At 43.6% G+C, this 25,035-nt stretch overlaps 1 protein-coding gene across 11 annotated transcripts in view; it reads left to right on the top strand.

The window, feature by feature from the left end:
• Nucleotides 1–25,035, top strand: part of TAF1B (TATA-box binding protein associated factor, RNA polymerase I subunit B) — a 58,915-nt gene that overhangs the window by 14,638 nt on the left and 19,242 nt on the right. For 8 of the 11 annotated variants that reach the window (XM_021087860.2, XM_021087858.2, XM_085019987.1 and 5 more), the window contains 3 exons: nt 2,524–2,677; nt 6,882–6,981; nt 22,422–22,569. In XM_021087860.2, coding sequence (XP_020943519.1) covers nt 2,524–2,677; nt 6,882–6,981; nt 22,422–22,569 — 402 coding nt within the window. Of the gene's footprint in view, nt 1–2,523; nt 4,929–5,954; nt 6,018–6,881; nt 6,982–17,089; nt 17,249–22,421; nt 22,570–25,035 lie in introns of those variants that run through there. The other 3 variants (XM_085019990.1, XM_085019989.1, XM_085019991.1) reach the window with 2 other exon arrangements.

Here is a 25,035-nt window from a genome sequence, read left to right as displayed (position 1 = left end):
TTCCAAGGAAAGGAACTTGGCCTAGCAGAGCGGAATGACTCGTTAAATCATGTGGCAAGGAGAAAGGTGAACTAAGCGAAATCTTAGTGCAGTTTTTAAAAAGGTACATTGTCTCTGTATGGTACTTGCAGCATGTGGAAGTTCCCAGGCTAGGGGTCCAATTGGAGCTGCTGCCGACCTACGTCACAGCCACAGCAACGCAGTGCCAGATCCCAGCCTCTTGTGTGACCTGTACCACAGCTGTGGGAATGCTGGATCCTTAACCCACTGACCGAGGCCAGGGAGGGAACCTGCATCCTCAGAGACACTGTCAGGTTGTTAACCCGCTGAACCACAACGGGAACTCCCTGAATTTGATTTAAAACGGGGACTTCTTGCCTCTCATCTTGAGCTCTCAAGTTCTTAGGTGAGGCCTCTATTCCCGGTCTAGGGGCGGTCCTTTGAGAACCATGGATCTGAAGCATCAGGTAAATCGTTATGTGCAGCTCCATTGCATGGAGCTACTTAGTTAAATTTCTATTCCAATCACTCAGATTGTTTTAAATTCTTTTCATATTATAAACAGTATTGCCACAACGGGCCTTGACCTTGAATCTTTGCGTGCTTTTCAAATCATTTCACTAGCATGAAATCTTGGAAGTTTGCCGCCAAATATTTCTTGGGTTCCTCCTGTGTGCTGGGGACCGTGGTGAGCACGGGACAGAGTGGTGAGCAAGACCGTCCGTCTTCAAGGCGCTGAGATTGTAGCGGAAGGAGCTGGACAACAAACGCACACGTGGAGAAGAAACATTCAGTTACTAACACATGCCACGAAGAAGGGATTTACAGATTTGGAAAAGGGGATTTTGAGGGATAATTTGGAGAGTTTTTGCCCAAGAAACTTGGGGTCTTTCAGGGTCATTCCTAGTCCTGCTTTTCTATCTCCCCTCACTCGTGGCTTTAAACACCAGCTATATCCTAACAACTCTAAAATTCTTACCTCTTGCCAACATCTCAGCTATAGGATTTTTATATTCAGCTGCCGACTCAACACTTCCGTTTGTATGTTGAATCAAATCTTAGACTTAACATGTACGGTTCTGATGTCTTGATTGCTCTTGTCAGACCTGCTCTTTTGCCATCTTTCTTGTCTCAGTAAATGGCAGGTCCATTCTTTCTTGTTGTTCTGCCCCAAAAGCTTAGAATCCTACTGGTCTTCTCTTTTTTTCTCATAGGTCACATCCAATCCAATAGCAAATCCTCTTTACTATTCTGCCTTCAAAGAATGTCCAGAATCCAGCCGCTCCAGCACACGTGCTATCGCTGTTGACCTGGAGTGGCCGCCGCCTGTGTGCCGTCCCGTAACCCCATTCTCCCAGCAGCCAGAGTAACCTTTTCCTTTTTTAAATTTATTTTATTTTTTTGGCTGCACCTGTGACGTGCAGAAGTTCCTGGGCCAGGGATCAAATTGGAGCCACAGCAGTGACAATGCCAGATCCTTAACCACTAGGCCACCGGGGAACTCCCAGAGTAGCCGTCTAAAAAGCACACATGAGATCATATCACTCCTCTGTTTAGAGCCCCCCGGCAACTACTTATCGTCCCTAGAATCAAACTAATGTACGAATCAGGCCCGACAAAGCCCTTTAACCTTGGGGCTGCTCAGGCTCTCCTCTCCCCTCGAGCACCTTCCCCTCGCCCGCCGTGCTCTCGCCACGCTGGCTTCCTTGCTCGCCCTTCACGGTGACCCTGCCGGTGTTGTTGGCGTTCTTCTTCTCTGAATTCGTCCGGGTCTCTGTGCAGATGTCCCCTCCCCAGAGAGGCTTCCCTGACCCCCCGGGTGAAACCGCACATGCCTCTCCCCTTCCCGTCGTTTCGTACCCCCCCCATTCCCCCCCATCACCGTGTTTCTGTGTTGCGCTCAACCGCCCTCTGTCGGGGCTGGTTTTTCTTTTTCGGTTCGTTCGTTGACTGTCTCCCATTGCTGGGGTGTGAGTTTTAAGATAGACGAGATCCCGGACGCTGTCGTTTCCCCAGACCCAGAAGCGTGGCACAAAGAAGGAGCTGGATTAGTATTTGCGGAGTGAAAGAGCCGAGGGTGAAGTGATGCCCTTCCGGCGAGGGGCCGGGTCGGCTGGGGTGACCCAGAGCAGGCCCGCTTTTTTGCTTCGCTTTGTCGGCGTTTCTCCTTTCATTCACCTGAAAAGTTGTTCCTGTTCACACAAAAAATTGGTCGTGTTCGCTCCTAAAAAATAATTCCAAGGAGCAGATCCCTCCTTAGAATCTCAGCTCACCCTCTCTCACCAAGAACCAGCAATTACCTTTTTTGGGCAGTTTTTTTTCTAAATTGTCATTGCCTTTTATTGCCAGCTTGCTCTTTGTAGAGATGATAGCCGTCATTTCAAGGTGTTTAAAACGCCTCTCCCAGACTCCCCCTGGCCTGCGGCACAAAATACCTCTTTGGATCTTGCTGTGTTTCTCCCTTTGTGGTTCAAAACAGCGACTTGCGCTTAAAACAAAAAACCCTCCGTTTTTTCCCTCAAGAAACGTCTGTGTGTTCTGGATCCCTGGACGGAGTTGAGTACTCGCTTCGAAAGGATAAGGACATTGTGAAGATGACAGTGCCAAGGACGCTGGCCTTCTGCTACCTGTCCCTGCTTTGGCAGAGAGAGACAGTTACTCTCTCGGACCTTTTGAGGTAAGCTGGCCTCCCGCACAGGACGCGTTGGCCGAGGGTCGGTGTGAACTGGAGGTCGGCCTCTGGACAGTCTGCCTTTCACAAGGAGGCTTGGTCTCCGGAAGGGAGAGCGCAGGTGGTCCGCGTTTTAACGCGAAACCTAATCCGCCCTCGGCGAGTCGGTCACCTCCTTGGTTTCCTTACGTGTACGTGGAAATAAAGCCGTTTATCTTGTGGGTGTACTAGAAACTTGGCTATATAACGCGAGTAAAATGCCTTGAAGGTAAAAAGCGACTTTTGTAGAGATGATAGCCGTCATTTCAAGGTGTTTAAAATGCCTCATGGTACTACTACTACCTGAGTAGTAACATGAAGTATTTTTCTTTTGTAGAGATGATAGCTGTCATTTCAAGGTGTTTAAATGCCTCATGGTACTACTACTACCTGAGTAGTAACATGAAGTATTTTTCCTTTTTAAGAGAGCGGATAAACCGATGACCCTTGCATCGGCAAATGCTTAGTCGTGGTTGCCCAGAAGCACACACTGGGGGTGGTAAGAGCTAAAGTGTAGGTCGTTTATGTTTATGAGCTAAACTTGAAAACAGAACTGCTGGAGGAGCCTGTTATGTAGAGAGTCAGCAGTTACGTTTTTCAAGATAAATTCTGATGTCCCATGTAAGAACGTCTCATCAAATCGAAGACACGCCAAATCATCGATGTCTTCGGTTTTCCGTGCTTCCTGTGTGCTCTAAATAGCATCTGGGCTTCATCAGTGTGCAGAGTGGTCTTAAAACACAGATTTAGAACCAGACGCTGGGGTTTGACTCCTGCCTCTGTCCTGGGGTCTTGTCCTTGTCTCTGCCTCTTTCCGCACCGGTAACGTGAGGCCAGTCGTGACCGCTGCCTGCAGGGTTGAAACGCCTTCCGTGGCTCGTGCGCGGGAAAGGCACCCAGAGTCCCTTCCGTCCTCCCCTAATGCTTGGCGCTAGGCCCGTGATTGAGTGACGTGCCCCTGGTAAACGAGGACAGTGCTTTTGAATTTGGCCACGTCAACCAAGTAACAAGGCTTTTCCCCGATGTGAGTAACTCTGCCTGCAGATGGCCCGTGATTCAGGGAGTTTTACTGTTAAGGTGAAAACCTCATCTCGTTCTGAAGGCTCTCATTGGGTGAGCTCATCTTCCCCAGGCTCTAATTACCATCCGCACGATGACTCCAGACCTCTGTTTCCAGCCCAGACTTGCCTCCCGAGGCCAGACCCGTATATACAGCGGCCTGCTAGACACCGCTTCATCCTCTTTCTCCTGGAGCCAGCGCTTCCGCTCTTCATAGGCACCCTGCACCCTGGTGCCTCCCGTACAGAAACCCAAGGTGCCTCCTGGACCCTTTGCTCTCTCTACAGCCGGGTGGTCGTCCCGTCCTGCGGTTATACCTCCGGGATGACTCTCATCTTCCCCTTCCTCCTGCCTCCACCCTCGCCCCCCAAGTGAGCCTTGTGCCGCCCCATCCATTTTCCTCCCGAGAACGAGAGGGATCTTGCAGAAACAGCAGTCTAATCATGCCCCTGGAGCTGGATAAAGGGCCAGCCATCCTGCTCAGGGGAGTCTGTAAGCGGCCATCAAAACGCCCAGAAGTCTAACAAGACGAAGAAAATAATATTTGCCCCCAGTCCTTCTCAGAATATTCCGTGTGGTTGGAAGGATGGAGATGAGGTCCCACACCTTTGTCTCTCTGTCTCGCCCCCTTTCCTTCTGCTTCTCCCCCTGCCCTTCTCTCTTTGTCCTTTCCTCCCTCTCCCTCCAAGGGGAAGTCTGGAGTGCTTTTGAGGAGATGAGCTCTCGTTAGCTGGAGGGCTTTTATTCTGCCCTGGGGGACACGTTTGGGCCCTGGTGTAAGTGCTTGGAGCAGGAGGAGAAGAGACTTCACCGCTGAGTCTCTCTCTGCCCTTCTTGGAAAAGAGCTCTAGGTCCCACTTTCTCAAAGTGTGGTCCCTGACCAGCGGCATCAGCATCACCTGGGAGTGTGTTAGAAATGCAACTTCTTGGGTCTGTTCTAACCCTCTGAATCAAACTCTGGGGACAGGGCCTGGCAATCTCTGTTTTAATAAGCCCTCCAGGGGGATTCTTATGGATACCTGAGTTTGAGAATTACTCTTGCCAAAGTTTGAAAAACCAATTTAACAATATTGCCTTTTGAAGGAAATACAGCATGAGCCTGGCCACCATACCCATATCTCTTATAGTGACTCTGCGCACCCCTTCCCTGTTGGTTTTTGCCTTTTAGGGCCGCACCCGCGGCATATGGAAGTTCCCAGGCTAGGGGTCAATGGGAGCTGCAGCCACCGGTCTATATCACAGCCACAGCAACGCCAGATCCAAGCCGCGTCTACAACCCACACCACAGCCACAGCCACGCTGGATTCCCGACCCACAGAGTGAGGCCAGGGATCAAACCCGCATCCTCATGGATACTAGTCGGATTCGTTTCAACTGAGCCACGATGGGAACTCCCTCCCTTTCCTGTTTAAACCCTTTAGCAGCATCTGTAGTCCTTAGCATAAATTCATAACCCTTAAAATAGCCTTTAAAGGACCCTGCCTGCTTAAGTAACAGTAATAAATAAAAATAGCCTCCACGTATCTTTGTTCCACACATATTCATGGACCGTCTACTGTATGCAGGTGTTCTAGAGTCTAGACCCTTGCAATACGGTTGTGAAGCATATAGATGAAGTCCTTGCTATCGTGACGTTTTAGAGGCGGAAACAGATGAGCAAATACATACATAAGTAAAATGATCAGGAGCTCCCGTCATGGCTCAGCGGAAACGAATCTTTTTTGGGTTTGTTTTTTTTTTTTTTTCCGGTCTTTTTGTCTTTTTAGGGTCACACCCACAGCATATGGAGATTCCTGGGTTAGGGGTCTAATTGGAGCTACAGCTGCTGGCCTACACCACAGCCACAGCAGCGCCAGATCTGAGCCGCGTCTTCGACCTACACCACAGCTCACGGCAATGCCCGATCCTTAACCTGCTGAGCGAGGCCAGGGATCGAACCCGCATCCCCATGGATCCTAGTCGGATTTGTTTCCGCTGAGCCACGACAGGAACTCCTCAGCGGAAACAAATCTGACTAGGATCCATGAGGATGCAGGTTCAATCCCTGGCCTCACTCAGTGGCTTAAAGATCCAGTGTTGCCATGAGCTGTGGTGTAGACCTCAGATGTGACTCCGATCCCACATTGCTGTAGCTCTGGCGTAGTCTGGCAGCTACGGCTCCTATGGCTCCGCTTCCGCCCTCTAGCCTGGGAACTTCCATGTGCCGCGAGTACAGCCTTAAAAAGAAAAAACAAAACAAAAACAAAAACCTAATCTATAGCCGTGGGGGGGAGGGGGCACAGGTTGCTATACCCCATTCCTCTCATTCTCTGTTCTTCTCTATTTTTCTTCCTATTTTCTCCGACTTACATACCATAGATTCACTTATTTGTTTGGTTTGTCCTCTTTTTCTTCTCACTAGAATGGAAATTCCGCAGGAACTAGAATATTTTCCTCTTCTGCTCGCGGTTGTACCCCAGCCTAGAGTATGCCGGGGCTACAGTGCTCAGCACATTTCTGTTGAGTGAGTGAGCGATCAGTACGTGTGCGTGTGTGTGTGTGTGTGTGTGTGTGCACTTATTTATACACGTGCTCTTCTCTTCAGTTTCAATACTTTACTCGAAATGTTGGATTAGCTGCTCTGTCCTGGATGTTGAGACGGGGTGGTGAATGTCTACACGTTCCTGTCATTGTTCTTCCAGGACAGGCCCTTCCAGGCAGTGTCATTGGTCCTGGGGACAGAATGGTGGGCAAGGGAGGTACCCTAACAGGAGAAACAGGGTCAAGGTCGAACTCCCTGAAGAAGTGGAGCGAATCGTGTGAGGGCAGCGCGGGAGAGAAGGCAGGACTGCCCTGTCTGCAAGCCTGCTAGAAACAGACAGACAAAGGAAACGCACCTTCTAGAACTGTTGTATCTATTTACCCGGAAGTGTAAGAGTTTATTGGGTAGCAACTAAATGTTTTCTGCACACATGGCTACAGAGCATAGTATCTATTTTCAGCATGATTATCCTTAAAAATGTTTAGGTTATAGGGTATATACTCAACTGCGTCTTACCTTGTCTTTGAGATACATTTTACCTCTTTTTTCGTACACATCCCTTATTGAAACTCTTTCTTTTCAAAAACGCAGGTTTGCAGAAGAGGACTGTATCCCTTACATAAACGCTTTTCAGCATTTTCCAGAAGAGATGAAACTCTACGGGCGTGACAAAGGAATCTTTGCTATAGAGGTGAGTTCCTTTCTTTGTACTTTGCAGTCAGAAGACACAAGAGTATTATGGTGAGGTTGCAGATTCGATCCCTGGCCTTGCTCAGTGGGTTAAGGATCCGGCATTGCTGTGAGCTGTGGTGTAGGCTGCAGACGCAGCTCAGATCCCGCGTTGTGGCTGTGTCGTAGGCCGGCGGCTACAGCTCTGATTGGACCCCTAGCCTGGGAAGCTCCATATGCCATAGGTGCGGCCCAAGAAATGGCAAAAAGACAAAAAAAAACAAAAAACAAAACTGTCACTTAGGAGGTTTTTTAAGTAATTGATTTGAAAATCTGCATAATTCATTAATTCGTAATTTTAAATTTAGCTGCTAAACGGGCCTCGTTTAAATGTTCTTCCGAAAAGCTACTCAGTTCAGTGATTCTAGGGGTGTCTTTGGTTGGTGACTTTCCCTAGAGGACCAAGGGGACTGAGTGGTGCGTTCCTGTGGGGACCGCTCAGCCTTGGCGGCCCTGTCTCTCCTCTCCTCCTCCGTGGCTCTCCCTCTCTTCCCTTCTCTTTCCTCTCACTTCATCTCCTGTCTGTTCTGTTTCTTGTATCCTTATTGACTGGGTTTTAACCTGATTTCTCAGAGCCACTCATCACTCAGATTACATTGAAATTTTTGCTGGTCGAGGTTATTTATACTTTTTGTTGGCACCTTACTGTTACTTGTCTTAAAATCCCTAACCAAATTGTAAGCTTCTCAGGAATAGACATCAGCATTTTATATAGTCATGGAATATTAAAACTGGAGGGAAATTTAGAGATCTCTTAAGCCTCTTATTTTTTCAAGAAGAAATGCAACTTGGGAATAACAAACCTCACCTCATTGGGGTTTTCAAGAGACAGTATATTCAAAATGCAGACCTATCACTGACCTAGCACAGACATTGAAATGGTAATAGGCTTCCTTCCAGCCTCCAGGGTGGAAAAACTTTTCCTCTGAGGTAGAGATTAAGAGGATAATCAAGCTGCTAGGGGAAAAAAAAATGTATGTATCAGTTTGGGAAAATAAAGTTTTTGTTTTAAAAGTCTGTTAAGGAGTTCCCATTGTGGCTCCGCAGGTTAAGGACCCAACTAGTATCCATGAGGATGTGGGTTCTATCCCTGGCCTCACTCAGTGGGTTAAGGATCCTGTGTTCCTGCAAGCTGCAGTATAGGTCGCAGATGTGGCTTGGATATGCCATGGCTGTGGTGTAGGCCTTAGCTTCAGCTCTGATTTGGCCTCTAGCCTGGGAACTTCCAGGTGCCACAGGTGCAGCCACACACGCACACAAAAAAGGTCTATTAAAAAACAACCACCTTGAATGTGCCATTTCTACGTTTTTCAAAGTAGGTTCTACAAAGTCCATAGATACGACTCTTGCTTTTCATTAAGGTGGTTTGTAATTTTGGTTATCATAAATTCAGCTTATAAAGGATATTGCTTCCTTGGCTGGGTTTATATGGTGTCTACCAGTAATTTCCTTGTGAATTAAGGAATTCAGTTTCACTTTATGCATACTCACAAAGACGCTCAGATTTCACTCAATAAAAATAATTATTTTAAAAAATTTATTCTGTGTCCTTTCAAATAGTAATAGATTACATTATTACCAAATGTTTAAATGACTGCAAGAGTGACATATAATGCACAGACCCAAGTGAGTCTTACTGTAATAGCCAGTGTGGCTCATACTTTCCAGAAGCTTAGCTTAAGCCTTTGCTTAATATTTGCATTGCCCTCCTGTGAGCAATATGGTAAGAAGTCCCTACAAGTATTACAGCCACATTTTGGGGCGGCGGGTGGTGGTGGGGGGAAATGGGGGAGGCTGCACCCATGGCGTGTGGAAGTTCTGCAGCCAGGGATTGAGCCTGTGCCACAGCAGCTACCCAAGCCACTGCAGTGACAGCCCTGGATCCCTAAGCTGCTGTGCCACAAGAGAACTGCATTATACACATTTCTGTCTGGTGATAATTCAAGGTTTCAACCTGAAATATTACCGTCTCAGTGTTGTGTCAAATCTGTACCATTCTCTGCCCCAAGATACAAGTTTAGTAAGTTGAGGTGAAGTGAGTTATTTATACGTCCACTTGCTCGTTATGTTTTTGCTCCGAAACCATTCAAATACTAATTTTACTTATCCTGTCAGTTACTGAGAGAAGAATATTGAAATCTCTAACTGTGATAGCAGCGTTTCTTTAAAATTCTATCAGTTTTTGCTTCAGGTCTTTTGGAGCTCTAATACTAGGTCATAGTACTTAGGATATTTGTCTTCTTTATGAGTTGACTCCTTTATCACTATGTAATGTCCTTCCCGCCCCCCCCCCGATAATGTCTCTTGTTCTGACATTCACCTTGTCCAATATTCATATAGCCGCTCTAACTTTTAAAAAAATTAATGTTTGTACAATACATCTTTTTCCAGTCTTTTATTTTTAATCTATTTCTTTATATTTAAAGTCAATTTCTGGTAGATAGTATGTAGTCTTGATTATTTTCATCTAGTCTCATAACCTCTGCCTTTTAACTGTAGTGTTTAGACCGTCCACATTTAATGTAACTATAATAATGTTGAGTTTAAATCTACCGTCTTGCTGTTATTTGTCCCGTCTAGTCTTTAGTTCTTTTTTCTTTCCCTGCCTTTTTTGAATTGTTTTTTAATGATTCAATATTATCTCTACTATTGATTTATTAACTATACCTCTCTTTTAAAGAGGTTATTCTATTCACCTTTAACTTGTCACAGTTTACTTTAAATAATAACATACCAGTACATGTATAGTGTAAGACCCTTACAGCAATATATGTACTTCTGCTTCCTGCCCCGCATCTCTTAGTGTTAAACATTTCATTTTTACTTGCTAGATATTGTACAATGCATCGGGATTATTTTTGCTTTAAAAGGTTGTTTATCTTTTTAAGAAATTAAAATGAGAAAAACTTTATATTTACCCACATAGTTGCCATTTCTGGCATTCTTCCTGTCTAAAAAGCCCTTTAACACCTTTTAAGTATAGATCTGTTGGCAGTGAATTTCTTGGTTTAAAAAAAAATCTTTGTTTTCCCTTCATTTTTGAAAAAGACATTTTTGCTAGTACAGAATTTTGGGTTTGTGCTTTTCTTCCAACACTTTAAAAGTGTTGTTTTTTCCCCCACAGGACTGCCTGATTTATTTTTCCCTTCCTTCCCTTCCCTTCCCTCTTTTCTTTTGAGTATTTTATCTTTCAGGCTTATTGACGTGTACCTGACAAATAATGTTGTAACTATTTAAAGTGTACGTTGTGGTGATGTGATAGGTGTATACACTGCAGATGGAGTCCCCCCATTAAGTTAACATATCTATCCCCCCCGTGTATTTGTCTTTTTTATGAGAACATTTAAATTCGACTCTCTCAGCCAATTTGAACTATGTAGTACGATGTTATTGACTTCAGTCATCCTGTTTTACTTTAGATCCTCAGCCCTTACTCATCTTATCGCTGAAAGTTTGTGCCTTCCATCAGCCTCTCCCTGTTCTACCCCAGCCTCTGGCAGCCGCTCTCTCACTCTGTTTCTATGAGCTTGATTTTTTTTTTTTTTTTTTTTTTTTTTTTTTTTTTTTGGCTGTGCCAGCAGCACGCAGATATTCCCAGGCCAGGTATCCAGCTCCCACCACAGCAGGGACAATGCTGGATCCTTAACTGCTAGGCCACCAGGGAGTTCTTTTTTTTTTAATAAAAGATTTCACATGTAAGTGATAACCACACAGTATTTATCTTTCTCTGTCTGGCTTATTTAACTTAGCAGAATGGCCTCAAGTTGCATCCATGTTGTTGCAGACAGCAAGATTTCCTTTTTTCTCATGGCTAAATAATATTCCATTGTATACGTACATCTTCTCGATCCGTTTATCTGCTGGTGGGCACTTAGGTTGTTTCCATTATTGAGCTGTTGTGAATAGCACTGCAGTGAACCTGCAGTGCAGTTATCTCTTTGGGGCCCTGTTTTCATTTCTCCTGGATGTATACCCAGAAGTGGGATTTGTGGATCATATGGTAGTTCTAGTGTTCATTTTTTGAGGAACCTCCATACTGCTTTGTGCAGTGACTGCACCAAGTTACACTCCCACAGTGTACAGTGGTTCCCTTTTCTCTACAACCTTGGCAAACTTACCTCTTGTCTTTTTGGATCATAGCCATTGTAAGAGGTGTGAGATGCTGTCTCATTGTGGTTTTGATTTGCATTTCTCTGATGATTAGTGTTGTTGAGCACTTTTTCATATACATGTTGGCTATTTGTATGGTTTTTTTTTTGTTTTTTGGGGTTTTTTTTTGTCTTTCTGTCTTTTCTAGGGCCACACCTGCAGCATATGGAGGCTCCCAGGCTAGGGGTCCAGTTGGAGCTGTTGCAGCCGGCCTACGCCAGAGCCACAGCAATGAGGGATCCAAGCCGTGTCTGCAACCTACACCACAGCTCACAGCAACGCTGGATCCTTAACCTACTGAGCGAGGCCAGGGATCAAACCTGCAACCTCATGGTTCCTAGTTGGATTCGTTAACCACTGAGCCATGACAGCAACTCCTTTTTTTTTCTTTTTTCTTTTTTTTTTCCCCTTCATTTATATGTTTTTGTTGGAAAAATTTCTACTCAGTTCCTTGGCCATTTTTGTTTTCTTTTTTGGCCATACCCACAGCATATGGAATTTCCTGGCTCCCTTGTTGTAAATTAGTTGACTGTATATCTGTGGGTTTATTTCTGGACTCTCTGTTGTGTTCCATCCTTCTATGTGTTTGTTTATATGCCAGTACCATACTGTTTTGATGACTGTAGCTTTGTAATATAGTTTGAAATCAGGGAGTGTGATGCATCCAGCTTTGTTCTTCTTTCTCAAGATTGCTTTGCCTGTTTTTGGGTCTTTTGTGGCTCCATATAAATTTTAGGATTGTTTTCTCTATTTCTGTGAGAAATGCCTTTGGAATTTTGATAAGAATTGCATTGAATCTGTAATTGGTTTGGGTAATATGGACGTTTTAACAGAATTAAGTTTCCAGTCCATGAGCACAGAATATATTTCCGCTTATTTGTGTCTTCTTCACTTTCTTTCATCAGCAGTTTACAGTTTTCCATGTACAGACCTTTCACCTCCTTGGTTAAGGTTATTCCCGTTTATCTAATCTGCTTTTAAATCCATCAAGTATATTTTTCATTTCCTATTCTGTATTTTTCATTTCTGAAAGTCCCACTTTAGTCTTTCGTGTATGTGTGATTTTAGAGCTGCACCCTTGGCATATGGAAGTTCCCAGGTTAGGGGTCCAATCAGAGCTGCAGTTGCCAGCCTACACCACAGCTGCAGCAACGCCAGATCCAAGCCGTGTCTGCCACCTACACAGCAACACTGGATCCTCTGACCATTGGATTCTTCACCCACTCACAGCTCACAGCAACACTGGATCCTTTACCCACTGAGCAAGGCCAGGAATTAAACCCACATCCTCGTGGGTGACTAGTTCAGGTTTGTTACCACTGAGTCTTGACGGGAACCCCAGTCTTTTTTTTTCCATTTCTCTCATTATGTTTTCTTGTACATTCTCAAGTTCATTGACAACATTTGTAATAGCTATTTTAAGGTTCCCATCTACTAATTCTCTTGTCTCTGTTATTTCTGTTCTGGTCTTTGGTTTATCTCCTGATGATATGTCATATTTTCCTTGTGCTTTGCATACCTGGCAGTTTTTGATTGGATGCAGACAGTGTGGATTTTAGCTGTTGAGTACTGGATTTTTGTTCTGGTGTATGCTTAGATAATTCGGATCATCAGTTTGATCCTTTAGACGCTTTATATGGCTGTTCCAGACCCTTTATTCTAGGACTAACTTAGCCACTACTAAGGTGTGTGTCTCTTTGAAAGATTCCCGGTGCCCCCAGTATGAAGAAGTCTCCACTTCAGCTGATGGCTTACGTGAACTCTAAGAGCTGCTTGGATTCATTGGGAAAAAAAAATCCAATTTTTCTTTTCTCCAGGCCTCAGGTTTTTTTCTCACACATGCACAGATTGATACTTAGCCAAAGACATGAGAGGACCCCTTTGCCAAAAGCTTGAGAGGACTCTGGAGTTCCCTGTCTGTGCGGCTTTCTCCTCACTGGGATGCCACCCGCACATCGTAGCCACCTCTGCTTCCAGGAACTCTCGCCTCTCTCTCCTTACCTCGGCAAGGCCACGGCTCCTTGCACTGCAGCTTGGAGGCTCCCCCTAGGCAGTGGCCTGGGGCCTCTGCTTCTCTTCTCTCAGGGATTAGAGTCCTGTGCTGCTGCTTGTCTGACAGTTGAAACTGTTGTTTCATAGATGTCTTCCAGCTCTCTCTTTATGGTGGTAACTCAATTCCTGCAGTGGCTAATCCTCCATGGGTTAGCAGAAGTGCTCCAAATACTGATTTTTAGACATTAGAAATAGAGTCAGTATTCAGGTGCTCTTTGGCTGAGTGCCACCTAAACAGTTCTTTGTTGAATGCCTGAAAGTATCTCATTGCTCATTCGTTTTTGGATTTTTTTTTTAAAGTATTTTCCTGATTCATGGATATTGTCTGATCTTTGCTTCAGAATTTTCCATCAGATGGACCGTATTATTGGAGGGTCATAATTATAGGCTTTCGTTTATACAAAATATTTGCTTTAGTAATAATCTCTTGTGTTGACTTTTTTAAAATTAATCTTGAGTGAGAAAATGGGTAAAACAGGGGAGTGATTTCTTGTAGAGATTTTGATAGAAAATATAAGCATTAAAATAATATGAGGTGATGTCTTGGTAAAAATAACTATTGTACTTTGTATCTTAGCTTTTTTTAAAAAATAAACTTTTTATTTTGGAATCATTTTAGATTATTACATTATTATGATATTAGAAAAGTGGCAAAAGTAAGACTATATCCTTTACCCAGATTCAACCATTGTTGGTATTTCATCCCATTGTTTTATCATTGGAGCTGTTCTCCTCATCTGTCTATCCGTGCAGTTCAGTTTCTGAATCATTGAAGGCAGGTTACATCTGTCACGCACATTGTCTCTAAGTATTTTAGTGTATATTTTCTAAGAATAGGAATGTCCTCTTATATAACTGCAATTTACCGATGAACTTTTTATTTTTCTAGGAGCTGCACAGTATAGATAGGCCACAGCTTACCTCTGACTAGTTCTCTATTGATGCAGTTTTGTGTTTGTGGGATAAAAGGCTAAAGAAGGCAGCTAGATATTAAAACAAAACAAAATAAACAAAACTGGAAACAATCTAAATGTCTGCAAGTAGGAAAATGGATAAAATGTGACATAGACATAGTGTATTAAACAACTATGAAAATGGATCAGCTGCAGCCACAAGCAACACGAAAGAATCTCAGAAACATTCTGTTGAGTGTAAGAGGCAAGGCTTGGGAAACTGCAAATAGTGTAATACCATTTTTGTTAAGCTCAAAAAAGAAGTTGAGCTAAACATATGGGTGATTTATGTGTACGAAAAAACTATTTTTAGAAAAATAAGGTCATGGTGAACAAAATCCAGGCTAGCTGACAGCTCTGGAGGGGGAGGCGCAGAGGGAGGACCAGAGACCAGAGCCGGGAGGTCTAACGGTGTTGGTCACGGGCCAGTTCTTCAGCTGGTGGTGGGCTGTGTTCATCTCATTATCCTGCTTCACAGCGTACAGATGTGTTACATGTATTGTTTGTATTTCTCAAGATTTTAAAGGAAGCCAGATGTTGTCTAAAGAATTTCTAAAACAGAGGTTACAAAGGCAAAATGCGACGCATGGGTTCATAGATTTCTTGTATCTCCAGCTATGCTTTGAGAATGGGAGATGCTTTTATTTTATCATCCGTAAGGCCTAAAATGTAATGTACTTCTGTATACATGGTCAGGACTGTGTTTATTGATTAAATGATTTGAAATAGCTAAAAAGCAGGATTAGTTTTAATACTTTATTTATAGGAGATTTCAAGTAGATCTGCTGGGGATTTTTTTTTCACCAAAGTCGTAAACCTGCAGACTGCGTATGTATTTCTCATGCAATACATCAGGAGGCTCTTAAATAGCGGTATTTGATTGAAAAAGTAAAAAAGTATTCCACTTAGATATTGAGTAGTAAACGTATAAGGGATTTAACTTCTGCTTACAAGCAAGGACATTTAAAATTTTGAGTTCTGGGTGTGTCATCATCACTCCTGGAAACCTGGGTGTGGGGTGATAATCTCGTCAGGTATTTGTATTGTTCACCAATGTACGAAAACCAGTAAAATTACCCGCAGAACATGTGTTTGAGGCTTGATGCTTCTTTTTAGAGAATCATACTTAATATCTGCTACATGAAACCAGTGATTTCACGTGCATTATCTGAGGTTTAGCTTGATCCTGTGCTGGTGCCACCGCGCCCCCGTGCCCAGCATGGCCCGTCCAGGTCTCCCGTTTCCTCTGCTTCCCAGGAGAAGGGAACGGGAACAGGGAACCAGGTTTTCTACTCGGGGCCTGAGGAAAACGGAATAATGACAAAGGTTATTAGCCTGCTGCAGAAACAATCAGGTAACCCTGCCAAGCCCAAGTGGAAATTATTTGGGGATTATCTGCTCTTCTGGATACCAGCTTTTAATCTGCTTTAGTACAGATATGTGAAACTTGAACGCCAGGCGGGCATGGGGCATGCCGCAGTCAGCAGAATACTTGGAGAATAGGTCCATTTAAGAAGGAGGATTCCAGTAGGTTTTTCCCAGTTCGATCCTGGGACCAAAACGGATTACTGCCTCCTGTTCAATTGGTCATCAGTTCATAAATTTGTGTGTGTTCGTAAGGTTTATCTTGGTCTCTGCAAGTTGACAGCATGTGTCTGAAGTGGTCTTATCTTCAGGACCAACCCTCTGTGTTTCACGTAAAGCAATGTGTTCACCACAAACTTGCAGAAGATAAGACTTTGAACATAAAAAAGTATTTTTTGTAACTACCGATAGATTTCTAACCATTAAGATAATTCTAGCAGACTAAAAATGTAAGTTCAACTGTTTTGCGAATCATAATACATGGGGAAATCATTTTATCCTTGCTCCATAAATGCGATATCACAGTACTTTGTCATTTCTTCTGACGTACTTTTATTCCTTATTAATTTTCCTTTGCAATAGAAAGTCTTAAAGTTTGGGTTAACAGGTGCAGGTAGCATTAGCTTTTTCTCAGCTGAATCTCTGCTTCAAAGCAACAATAAGAACAAGTAAGGGTGAGGCACTGTGCTTTTTTTTTTAATAGCAAAGCAGGAAGTTCACCTCTGACAGGGTATTGTAATCAGGTTTATCACAAGAGCCTGCAGTTGTGTAACAGAAACTCTAGCTTGTCCTTACCTGTCTCAAGGCATTGCTTCATGAAGGAAAATAAACTCACTGGAATATTTGTGAAATTCAATAAAATGCTTTCCCAAGCGCTCCATTTTAATGCATGCTGGCACAATTTATTATAGCCTTGTGGTCTTTTAAAAAACCTCCTTCTCTTGTGATTTCTCAGTGGTGTAATTAAATGAATCTGTAGCACCCTAGAAGCCCTGCGTGCCCTGTGTGCACGCCTTTCGCTGCTCAGCCGGGTCTAGTAATAGTCCACATTCCTCCCCTGCCCTCCCCCACCTTTTCGAGAAAAACAGGGACGTTTGGGGATGTCTTCAAATGACTCTTTATGGAAGTGACAGGCAGCTTTTCTTCATTGTACGCTTTGCCTTTGTTCACAAAAGTGCATTCACTTGCCCTAGTGTGTTGAAACTTTTAAATGAAACAGCTTTTCATTAACAAAGGAAGCATTTTCTTCCCTCCTTCCAGGGCTTAGCTTTCTCTACTAAGTCTTGGCTTCTTCAGCAGCTGTTCCTCTACCAGAAACGACAAAAGGTGCGATTGTTCTGGGAGATGGTGATGAAGAGGATGCCAGCGGAGTTTTGTGTGTGTGGGCTGCTGGGGACTGTTTTGCTTCTGTGTTTGGTTTGGTTCTGTTTTTGTTATTCCAGAATGTGGAGCACACCTTAAAACCACACCAAAGGGGGGGGGGGGGGCTTTTTAAGGACCCTTCAGCGTTATCCGGTGTGAATATCTCTTTCCATTATACTGTTCTATTAGCGCTTCAGTGGACCCCTGTCCCCAAAACAACACATCTGACAAAACTCAGCGAAAACATAAGGGGAGCAGAACAGAGCCCCGAGACCACTGACGTGGTTTGTTTCTCTTTCCACGCGAGCCGTCCGCTGATTTAAGAGCGGAGCTCACGAGAGGAGACAGGTATGCGTGTTACGTTTCAGTATTTCCCACCATCTCTCTCTCTCTGAGCTGTTGGCTTCCAACTCCTGGCAGAAGGCCATTTCATTTTCTTTGCTTATTTAAAGATAACCTCCTCCTCCGTTTTCTGCCTCTGCCTCTTCTGCTGCTTTATTTTTGAGTCAAGTTGGCAAAGTACCGTGCTGATGCAAAGCGTCATTTACTTCCAGCAAAACCCCCTCAGTTCCTCTGGTAAAATACACTGCAGACCTACTCTTCTCGGGGACACCATCTCTGTGGACCAGATGATGACGCTGCGGCTTGAGCCAAAGCGGGGCCTAGACACGTGTGTCTCTGTTAGAGATACAGGGTATTATTTATTCGGACAGGAGGGCTCCTTCTGTATTTTCAGCCTTGATTTTCTTGATGTTTTGGTATTTGAAACGCACGGACCAGTTTCTCAGTAGGTAATGTGTTGCATACGTAGTCTTCTACCGTCGTCCTTGACGGTGTGTTTCTAAATCCTCTCAAGAATGAGTCATTTCGTCACCCCTCGTAGACTCAGCAAGAAGTGATAAAGAGGAAACTGGAAATTCATTCCAAAGCACATCCCCAGCGTTTTGAACGTTGATCGACAACATTCTCCTCTCTCTGCCTGAGTGGAAGGAAACGATGCGGTGCCGGCGCAGCCAAACCCACGGCGTGGCACTTGGCCACGCCGAGTCCTTCTGCCGTGGCGCAGTCCCACGCCCTCGCTGAAACTAGGTCCCTGTTGGCCGAAGGAGGAAAAAAAGACTCCCCCAGAGCTGTCCGCCCCTCTCTAAGCCCCAGCGAGTGAAGGTCTTCCTGGATCAGGTTCTAATGTGTTCTGAGGCCTCAGACTTCACTCTAGATGTTTCATCGTCTCACACCGTCGGCCGCATGCCATTCTTGGCGTTGCTTGTGCAATCTTTGCTGGACTAGTCATCTGCCGGGCTCGACATCTGCCCGAGGGAAACGAAGGCAAGTGTGATGGTAACAGGTGTTCTCAGTTCCCCTCATTCCCACTCCCTGCCAGAATGACTGCTGCCAGGCAGCATGACTGGAAACCCGCTGGTGTGTTCTTTTGTCCTGGCTGCCCACGACATCCTGCCCATCGCTGGAATCTGTGGGTGTACTGCTCTCCTCAAGCTGGCGAAGTCAGACCACCCGAGCGTCTCCTCTAGGCTACAATCGAAAAGCGAGATCGAGAGCCGCTTTATTTTATTTTACTTATTTTTGCAGCAGAATGTTGTGGAGAGCTTGTTTAAACTACAGGTTCTTAGACCTAATGTCGGGGATGGATTTCTAAGTCTGGTGTGGGATCTAAGGATATTTTAAATAAGCCTCTTGCACGTGGTTCCGATAGAAATGGTGCTTTGAGCAGTAAGACTAGCCTTATCATCTCCGCCTCTCTCTGTTGTTATTCCATCTTGTTTCCCCCAAAATTTGAGGTGAAATTAGACTACTTAGCAGATAAACGAAGGATCACATGAAACCAAATACTGTTGTAATTTACGGAACCTGTAAAGTGGTGAACGGGCTTTTGGTGGTCCTCTCTCCTGCTTCACACCTGGAGCGCGCCCACACCACATCAGAGTACAGTACAGATTTCCAGTAGCTTCTGAGAAACCCTTGCCTTGAGTGTGTTCTGTCCCTAAGTGCATTTTCTCAAAGTCAAAAGAAGACCATTCTAACCCAGGCGTTACGTGTTTACTGGCATTATTATATAATAGTTATCCGTGTTTCAGGGTCCTGTCAAATTTAGACAGGCTCCTGGCTCCCCCTCCCAGGGCTAAGGACAGGGGGACAGAATCAAAATGTGACACTGACACACTCTCGCAGACGGTGCTGTGCAGCAGGCCTCCCTCCTCCTGCCCAAGCTGAGACACTCGGCTCAGCCAGCAATGCAGGCCCCCCCGGAGTCGGGGGGTTCAGTGTGAGTAGGAGCAGAAGTCTGGGGGGGTTAGTCCAGAGCCAAGCCTTGGAGGGACAGTTGGGCCACCCCTTCAAGGAACGCTGGAGGCAGAAGGTGGCTGATGCTTGTGTGGCTGTTTTGAAGACACATTAAATCTTTCTTGCCCACCAGATTCCTTTTCTTTGTTGACCTTACAGTTACTTGTCATGCATTTATCATCCCTTAAGTTGGTTTTTTGAGATGATGATTTTTCAAAGGGGAATATTCACTGCTCTAGTGTTTATTTGCAGATAAAAATACTTAATTGCATCTCCTACCTGCATAAATTAAAAAGGATTAGAGTTGCCGTAAATCTTGTCAGTAATGTTAAATTGCTTCAACTTGAAAAGATGCTTCAAATTCTGTGCAAAATGAAGCAGAGGTCTAAGTAAATTAATTTGATAAAGGAAAATGACAGTTTTTTCTAAAGATCGCTGAGAATTTATGTTTTCCTTTTTTCTCTTTTAAATTCACATACCAGCATACAATTAATAGTATTTTAGTGTACAGGTAGAATTACTGTATCTCAGCATTAAAAAAAATTTTTTTAAAGACTGCATTGCTGCTTTGGATTGACAGAAATTTACTTTGTGTTCTTCAGCTACAGATGAGTCATGTGCTAATAGCATAGCATAAACTGAAAGCCTTTTTTTTTTTTTTCTCCTAAGGAACTCAAGAGTTGAGCCATTGAGACAGTGGTATCAAAATAAAGATACTACAAAGACAGTCGTAACTTTAGGCAAAGTATAATCAGGCATAGTTTAAATTCTAGAAAGTAACAGCTTGATTGTTTTCTTTAAGCCCACGCATGTACCATAACGTAAGACATTTCCTTGTGCTTTATGATTGTGCATGAGCGAATGTAGCAAGTGACATTTAACAGAGAAATGCATTCCTTCCGTTGGCTCCTAAACACCTCCACACTTTTAGAAGATGGGCGAGACGTGACTTAATGGTATTATTGGCTAAAATTGGGAAGCAGCTTTTCACTTAGAATAAGGAAGAACATTTTAATAATTAAACCCATTTAAAATGGAATAGACCACTGTCAGGGAAGGTATTGAGTTCCCATCACTGGAGATTTATAAGAAGGGCAGACATCTCCTGGGGATTTTGTAAAGTTAGACCATATACTTCGAAAGGTCTTCCTTCCAACTCTGATTTGCCAGTTAGGTTATTTCTCCTGCAAGGTGATGTGCCAGTGTTTCTATTACACAGAACAGCTTACTCAAGGGATAGTATCTTTCTTTCCTACCACTTTTTAAAAAACTTTATTGCAGTAGCGACATAAAAAAGTAAACGTGTCACAAATGTACACAAACCTGATGAATTTTTATAACCTGAACCAGCCCCTGGATCAAGAAACAACCTTGATAGCACCCCGGAAGTTCCCCCCTTATGCTCACTTCCGGTCGTTACCTCCCCCACCCAAGAGCAGTCTCCTGAGTTGTGACTAGAGAAGCTCCTTGCCTGCCGAGTCGCTGAGTTTCACATACCTGGAATCATTCTCTCGCATCTGGCTTTTAACATGATGTTTTGAAGATTCGTATTATCGCACACAGAAGAGTCCATTTCTTTTTTTTTTTTTTTTTGGTCTTTTTTGTCTTTTTGCTATTTCTTGGGCCGCTCCCACGGCATATGGAGATTCCCAGGCTAGGGGTCCAATTGGAGCTGCAGCCACCAGCCTACACCAGAGCCACAGCAATGCAGGATCCGAGCCGCGTCTGCAACCTACACCACAGCTCTCGGCAACGCCGGATCGTTAACCCACTGAGCAAGGGCAGGGACCTAACCCGCAACCTCATGGTTCCTAGTTGGACTCGTTAACCACTGCGCCACGACGGGAACTCCAAGAGTCCATTTCTTTTCTGTCTAGAGTCTGTCCCATTGCGAGACTGTGTCCACATTTACTGGATATTTACTCTCCTGTGTTTACTCTATTGTTGATGGCGTTTGGGTAGTTTCCAGCTTGGGGCTTTTACAGATGGCGTTGTTGTGAACATTCCAGTACGTGTCTTTCCGTGGCCGCGCATGTGTGTTTCTCTTGGGTTGTGGAGCCAGAATTGCTCCATTGTGGAGTGTGTGCATGTTCAACTCTAATAGATATTATGGCCAAACAGGTTTCCAGTACGTTTGTGTTCAGGCCCAATTTTAACAGGTCCTACCATATTGGAAATACTACTTTTTCTAAAATCTCATAAGCCTTTAAGGAAACAAATCTTGCTTGTAATAGTAACTTTCCATCTTGGAGTTATTTTTGTATACCTTATTTCTTTCTAGATTATAAACTCCTTGATGTTTTATTCATCTTTGTATTTCCCAAAGTGCCTTGCATAGAATAAACTCTAAATATTTTAATGTGAATGAATGAGTAAATGAGGAAAAATTATATGTAGTATTAACATGAAAAATGTTCGGAAACTGCAAAAATGTAAATAGCATACCCAGGAGTTCCCTGGTGGTCTGGCAGTTAAGGATTTGGCATTGACACTGCTGCGGCTTGGGTTTGATTCCTTAGCCCAGGAATCTCTACATGCAGCAGGCATAGCCGAAAAAATTAAAAAATAAAATAAGTAAATAAATTTTAAAAATAGCATACCCGATAAACTATAAGGGTGATCTTAAAATGAACAGATTTAATTTATTAATATTAGCTTATCGATTTTCCAGAATTCTATAAGAGGTTCTTATATGATATGTGGGAAACTAGAAGGTAAAATTGTGCATTTTTAACTATCAGACTAAACCCTAGTGTCATCTCCCACATGGAAGCATGTGAATATTATGTAACAGTGAAGCAGCTAAAATTGTTAGCTGGGAATTTAAAGACTGGATTTAAAGGTCCCAGGGAAGGAGAATGAGAGGTAAGCAGTGCTTTGGGTAATGAACGACGAGCCAGTGTGACTCCGGTTGGGGGGCAGCTTTCTGCCCGTCCCCAGATTCTTCCGTGGTTGGCAAGAGGTAACAGTTTCTCTGTATCATGGGTAAGGCCCGTAAGAGTTTTATGAGCCAGATCGAATTTTAGTGGCCTTTGAATTTAGCATGATGACTCTTTAAAACTGCTTAGTTGGGATTATTTGGGGTTTATGAGTATTTTCCCTTAATGCTTTCCTCTACATTCCAAATTTTAGTCAATGAATATAATAACTTTTAAAATCAGAAAATATGAAAAAAAAATGTATGTTGCAAAAATTGCTACCTTGACTATCGCTTTCATTTCAGTCTTGGCCCACCTATGAAGACATCTATAAAAAAGTAATCGAAGTGGCCACGTTTTTAGATTTGCCGCGTTTTCCAGCCATAACTGAGGACTGCTATCTCCATCCCAACATCCTGTGTATGAAATTCCTGATGGAAGTCAATCTCCCCGGTAAGGGTGTGGTGTACATGGCGAGGAAGCTTTGCCTTCGTCAGTTGTTGGGAAGAATATATTGAATCCTCTCACATCACAGAGTGTTTAGATCCACCTGACGGGGTCCACAGTGTCATGAAGCTTGATTTCAGAATCCTTTCTTGAAATACTTTGGACCAATTCTGGTGGTTTAAAGGACACCGTTGAGAAATACTGAGTTCTATTTGGGTGTGAGGGATAAGCTTAAGAGAACGTGTTTGCTTCCACAGTAAGTTTGCTGAGCACGAGTAAAGTAACAAATACTTCAGTGTGTGGTATTAATTACCTAGGCACCCCCCCCATTTGCAAGGAGCGTGATTATTACATAAAGAATTCTAATTTTCAACCTCCTGCAAGCTAATCTGTGGTAGCGTTTTTATTGTTCAGTAACACACTATTCCCAGTCTCTACAACAAGCGGAGACCAGAGTCTGGTAGGATGAACCCCAGAATGCGAAGACGGTCTGACTAGCCCTCGTTCACAATATACCAAGACGCAGGTCACCCCAGTGGAGTCCGCCCGTGGAATCCACTCCTGAAGTTCTTGCTAAACTAGAAATGTGAGAAATGCAGGACTTCTATTCTTAACAGAAAATACAAACATGGTTATGACTATATTATTGTTTGAGCAATGTAACAAATGCGATTCAATGTGTTTTTAATAGGAAAGGAAATGTTACCCAAAAAAAGCAAAAGTATATAAAACTGTATGTGTAGTATACCTTTAACTCTAAAAATAAACATACCTAACACACAGTATTAACACAGACCTAACATTTACAAATAGTAACACAAATGTAAATGTTAGGTCTGTAGTTTTAAAATATTTTTTAAAAGAAAAATGTCAGGAGTTGCCATGGTGGCGCAGTGGTTAACGAATCCGACTAGGAACCATGAGGTTGCAGGTTCGATCCCTGGCCTTGCTCAGTGGGTTAAGGATCCAGCGTGGCCGTGAGCTGTGGTGTAGGTCACAGACACGGCTCGGATCCCGCGTTGCTGTGGCTCTGGTGTAGGCCGGTGGCTACAGCTCCAATTGGACCCCTAGCCTGGGAACCTCCATATGCCACGGGAGTGGCCCAAGAAATGGCAAAAGGACAAAAAAAAAAAATCATTTAAGCTTTACTTCTTTGATAGTTTTTCAAAATACAGAAAGGTCCTGTGTCCTTTCATATATTCCTAAATCTTGAGCTTATAAAGGGAGTACTAGGATTTGGAGAGAATACAAGGAAATACCAAAATATAACTGATAGAGGCTGGGTTATGGCAAGTGTCTTGCTCATGCAGTTGCTGTTGGACAGAGATGAGGGTGGCAGTCTTTTCTGGCCAGTGTGTAATTTAATAGTATTTCTCACTGAACTCTTCCTGAGAGTAAGCAGTAGAATTAAACTCATTATAATATGCAGAGAGACACTGCCATCATCCGATTTTTTTTTTTTTTTTTTGGCTGTACCTGCAGCGTGTGAAAGTTCCCGCACCATAGCAGTGACCTAAACCCCTGCAGTGACAACGCCAGCTCCTTAACCTGCTGCACCACAAGAGAGCTCCATGATATTCTTAGGTGCCTTTTGGAGACCATATTAAAAAGAACCAGGAGAGAGAAATTTCACTTCTCACAAACTGTTCAGTAGCAGTAATTTGAAATATAGAAAAACAAATTATACATGAATGTTACTGACTTCCTTAAAGAAACTTAAATATCCAACGGAAAGATGATGTTTAAGTAAAGTCGTGGTATATATATTCAGTGGAACATTATGCAGATTTTAAAGTCATGTTTGTGAAGAGTACATAGAAGCATGGAGAATGTTTGTATGGAAAAATGAACTAGGCCAAGCGACAGATTTAGATACAATATGACCATAGGTACATAAAAGGGTCATTAAAATATTATAAATAAATATACCAAAATACTGAAGTGCCGTTTCTAAGTTTTAGTAATGCATTTTTTTCCTTTCTTCTACCTTTATGTATCTTATAAATGTCCTATATTGAGTTCATATTACTTAATAATGGGGAGGGAACAATAAACAAAATAGATCTACAAACTAAGGTATCATAGTCTCCATACCTTAGAATTGATATCCTAAAATGTGACTTTGATGGGCAAACCACCCGTAGGATTATAAGAAGACCTCCCAGGTATCACCGTTTTCCAAATGTAAAGTCTGCTCTCCGCAATCCCATCAGCCCTCTGGTGCTGTTGATCAAAAAGAAGAGGCCTGGGCTGGAGTTCCCGTCCTGGCACAGTGGTTAACGAATCCGACTAGGAACCATGAGGTTGCGGGTTCGATCCCTGGCCTTGCTCCGTGGGTTAAGGATCTGGCATTGCCGTGAGCTGGGGTGTAGGTCGCAGACGCGGCTCGGATCCCGTGTTGCTGTGGCTGTGGTGTAGGCCGGCATCTGCAGTTCCGATTGGACCCCTAGCCTGGGAACCTCCATATGCTGC

The sequence above is a fragment of the Sus scrofa genome, chromosome 3 (genome assembly GCF_054392235.1).
Source record: "Sus scrofa isolate SSC_HxYL_T2T_F1_AM1 chromosome 3, Sscrofa_HxYL_maternal_Yorkshire_Landrace_v2.0, whole genome shotgun sequence".
Lineage (NCBI taxonomy): Eukaryota > Metazoa > Chordata > Mammalia > Artiodactyla > Suidae > Sus > Sus scrofa.
This window is presented reverse-complemented; position numbering and strand designations above follow the sequence as displayed.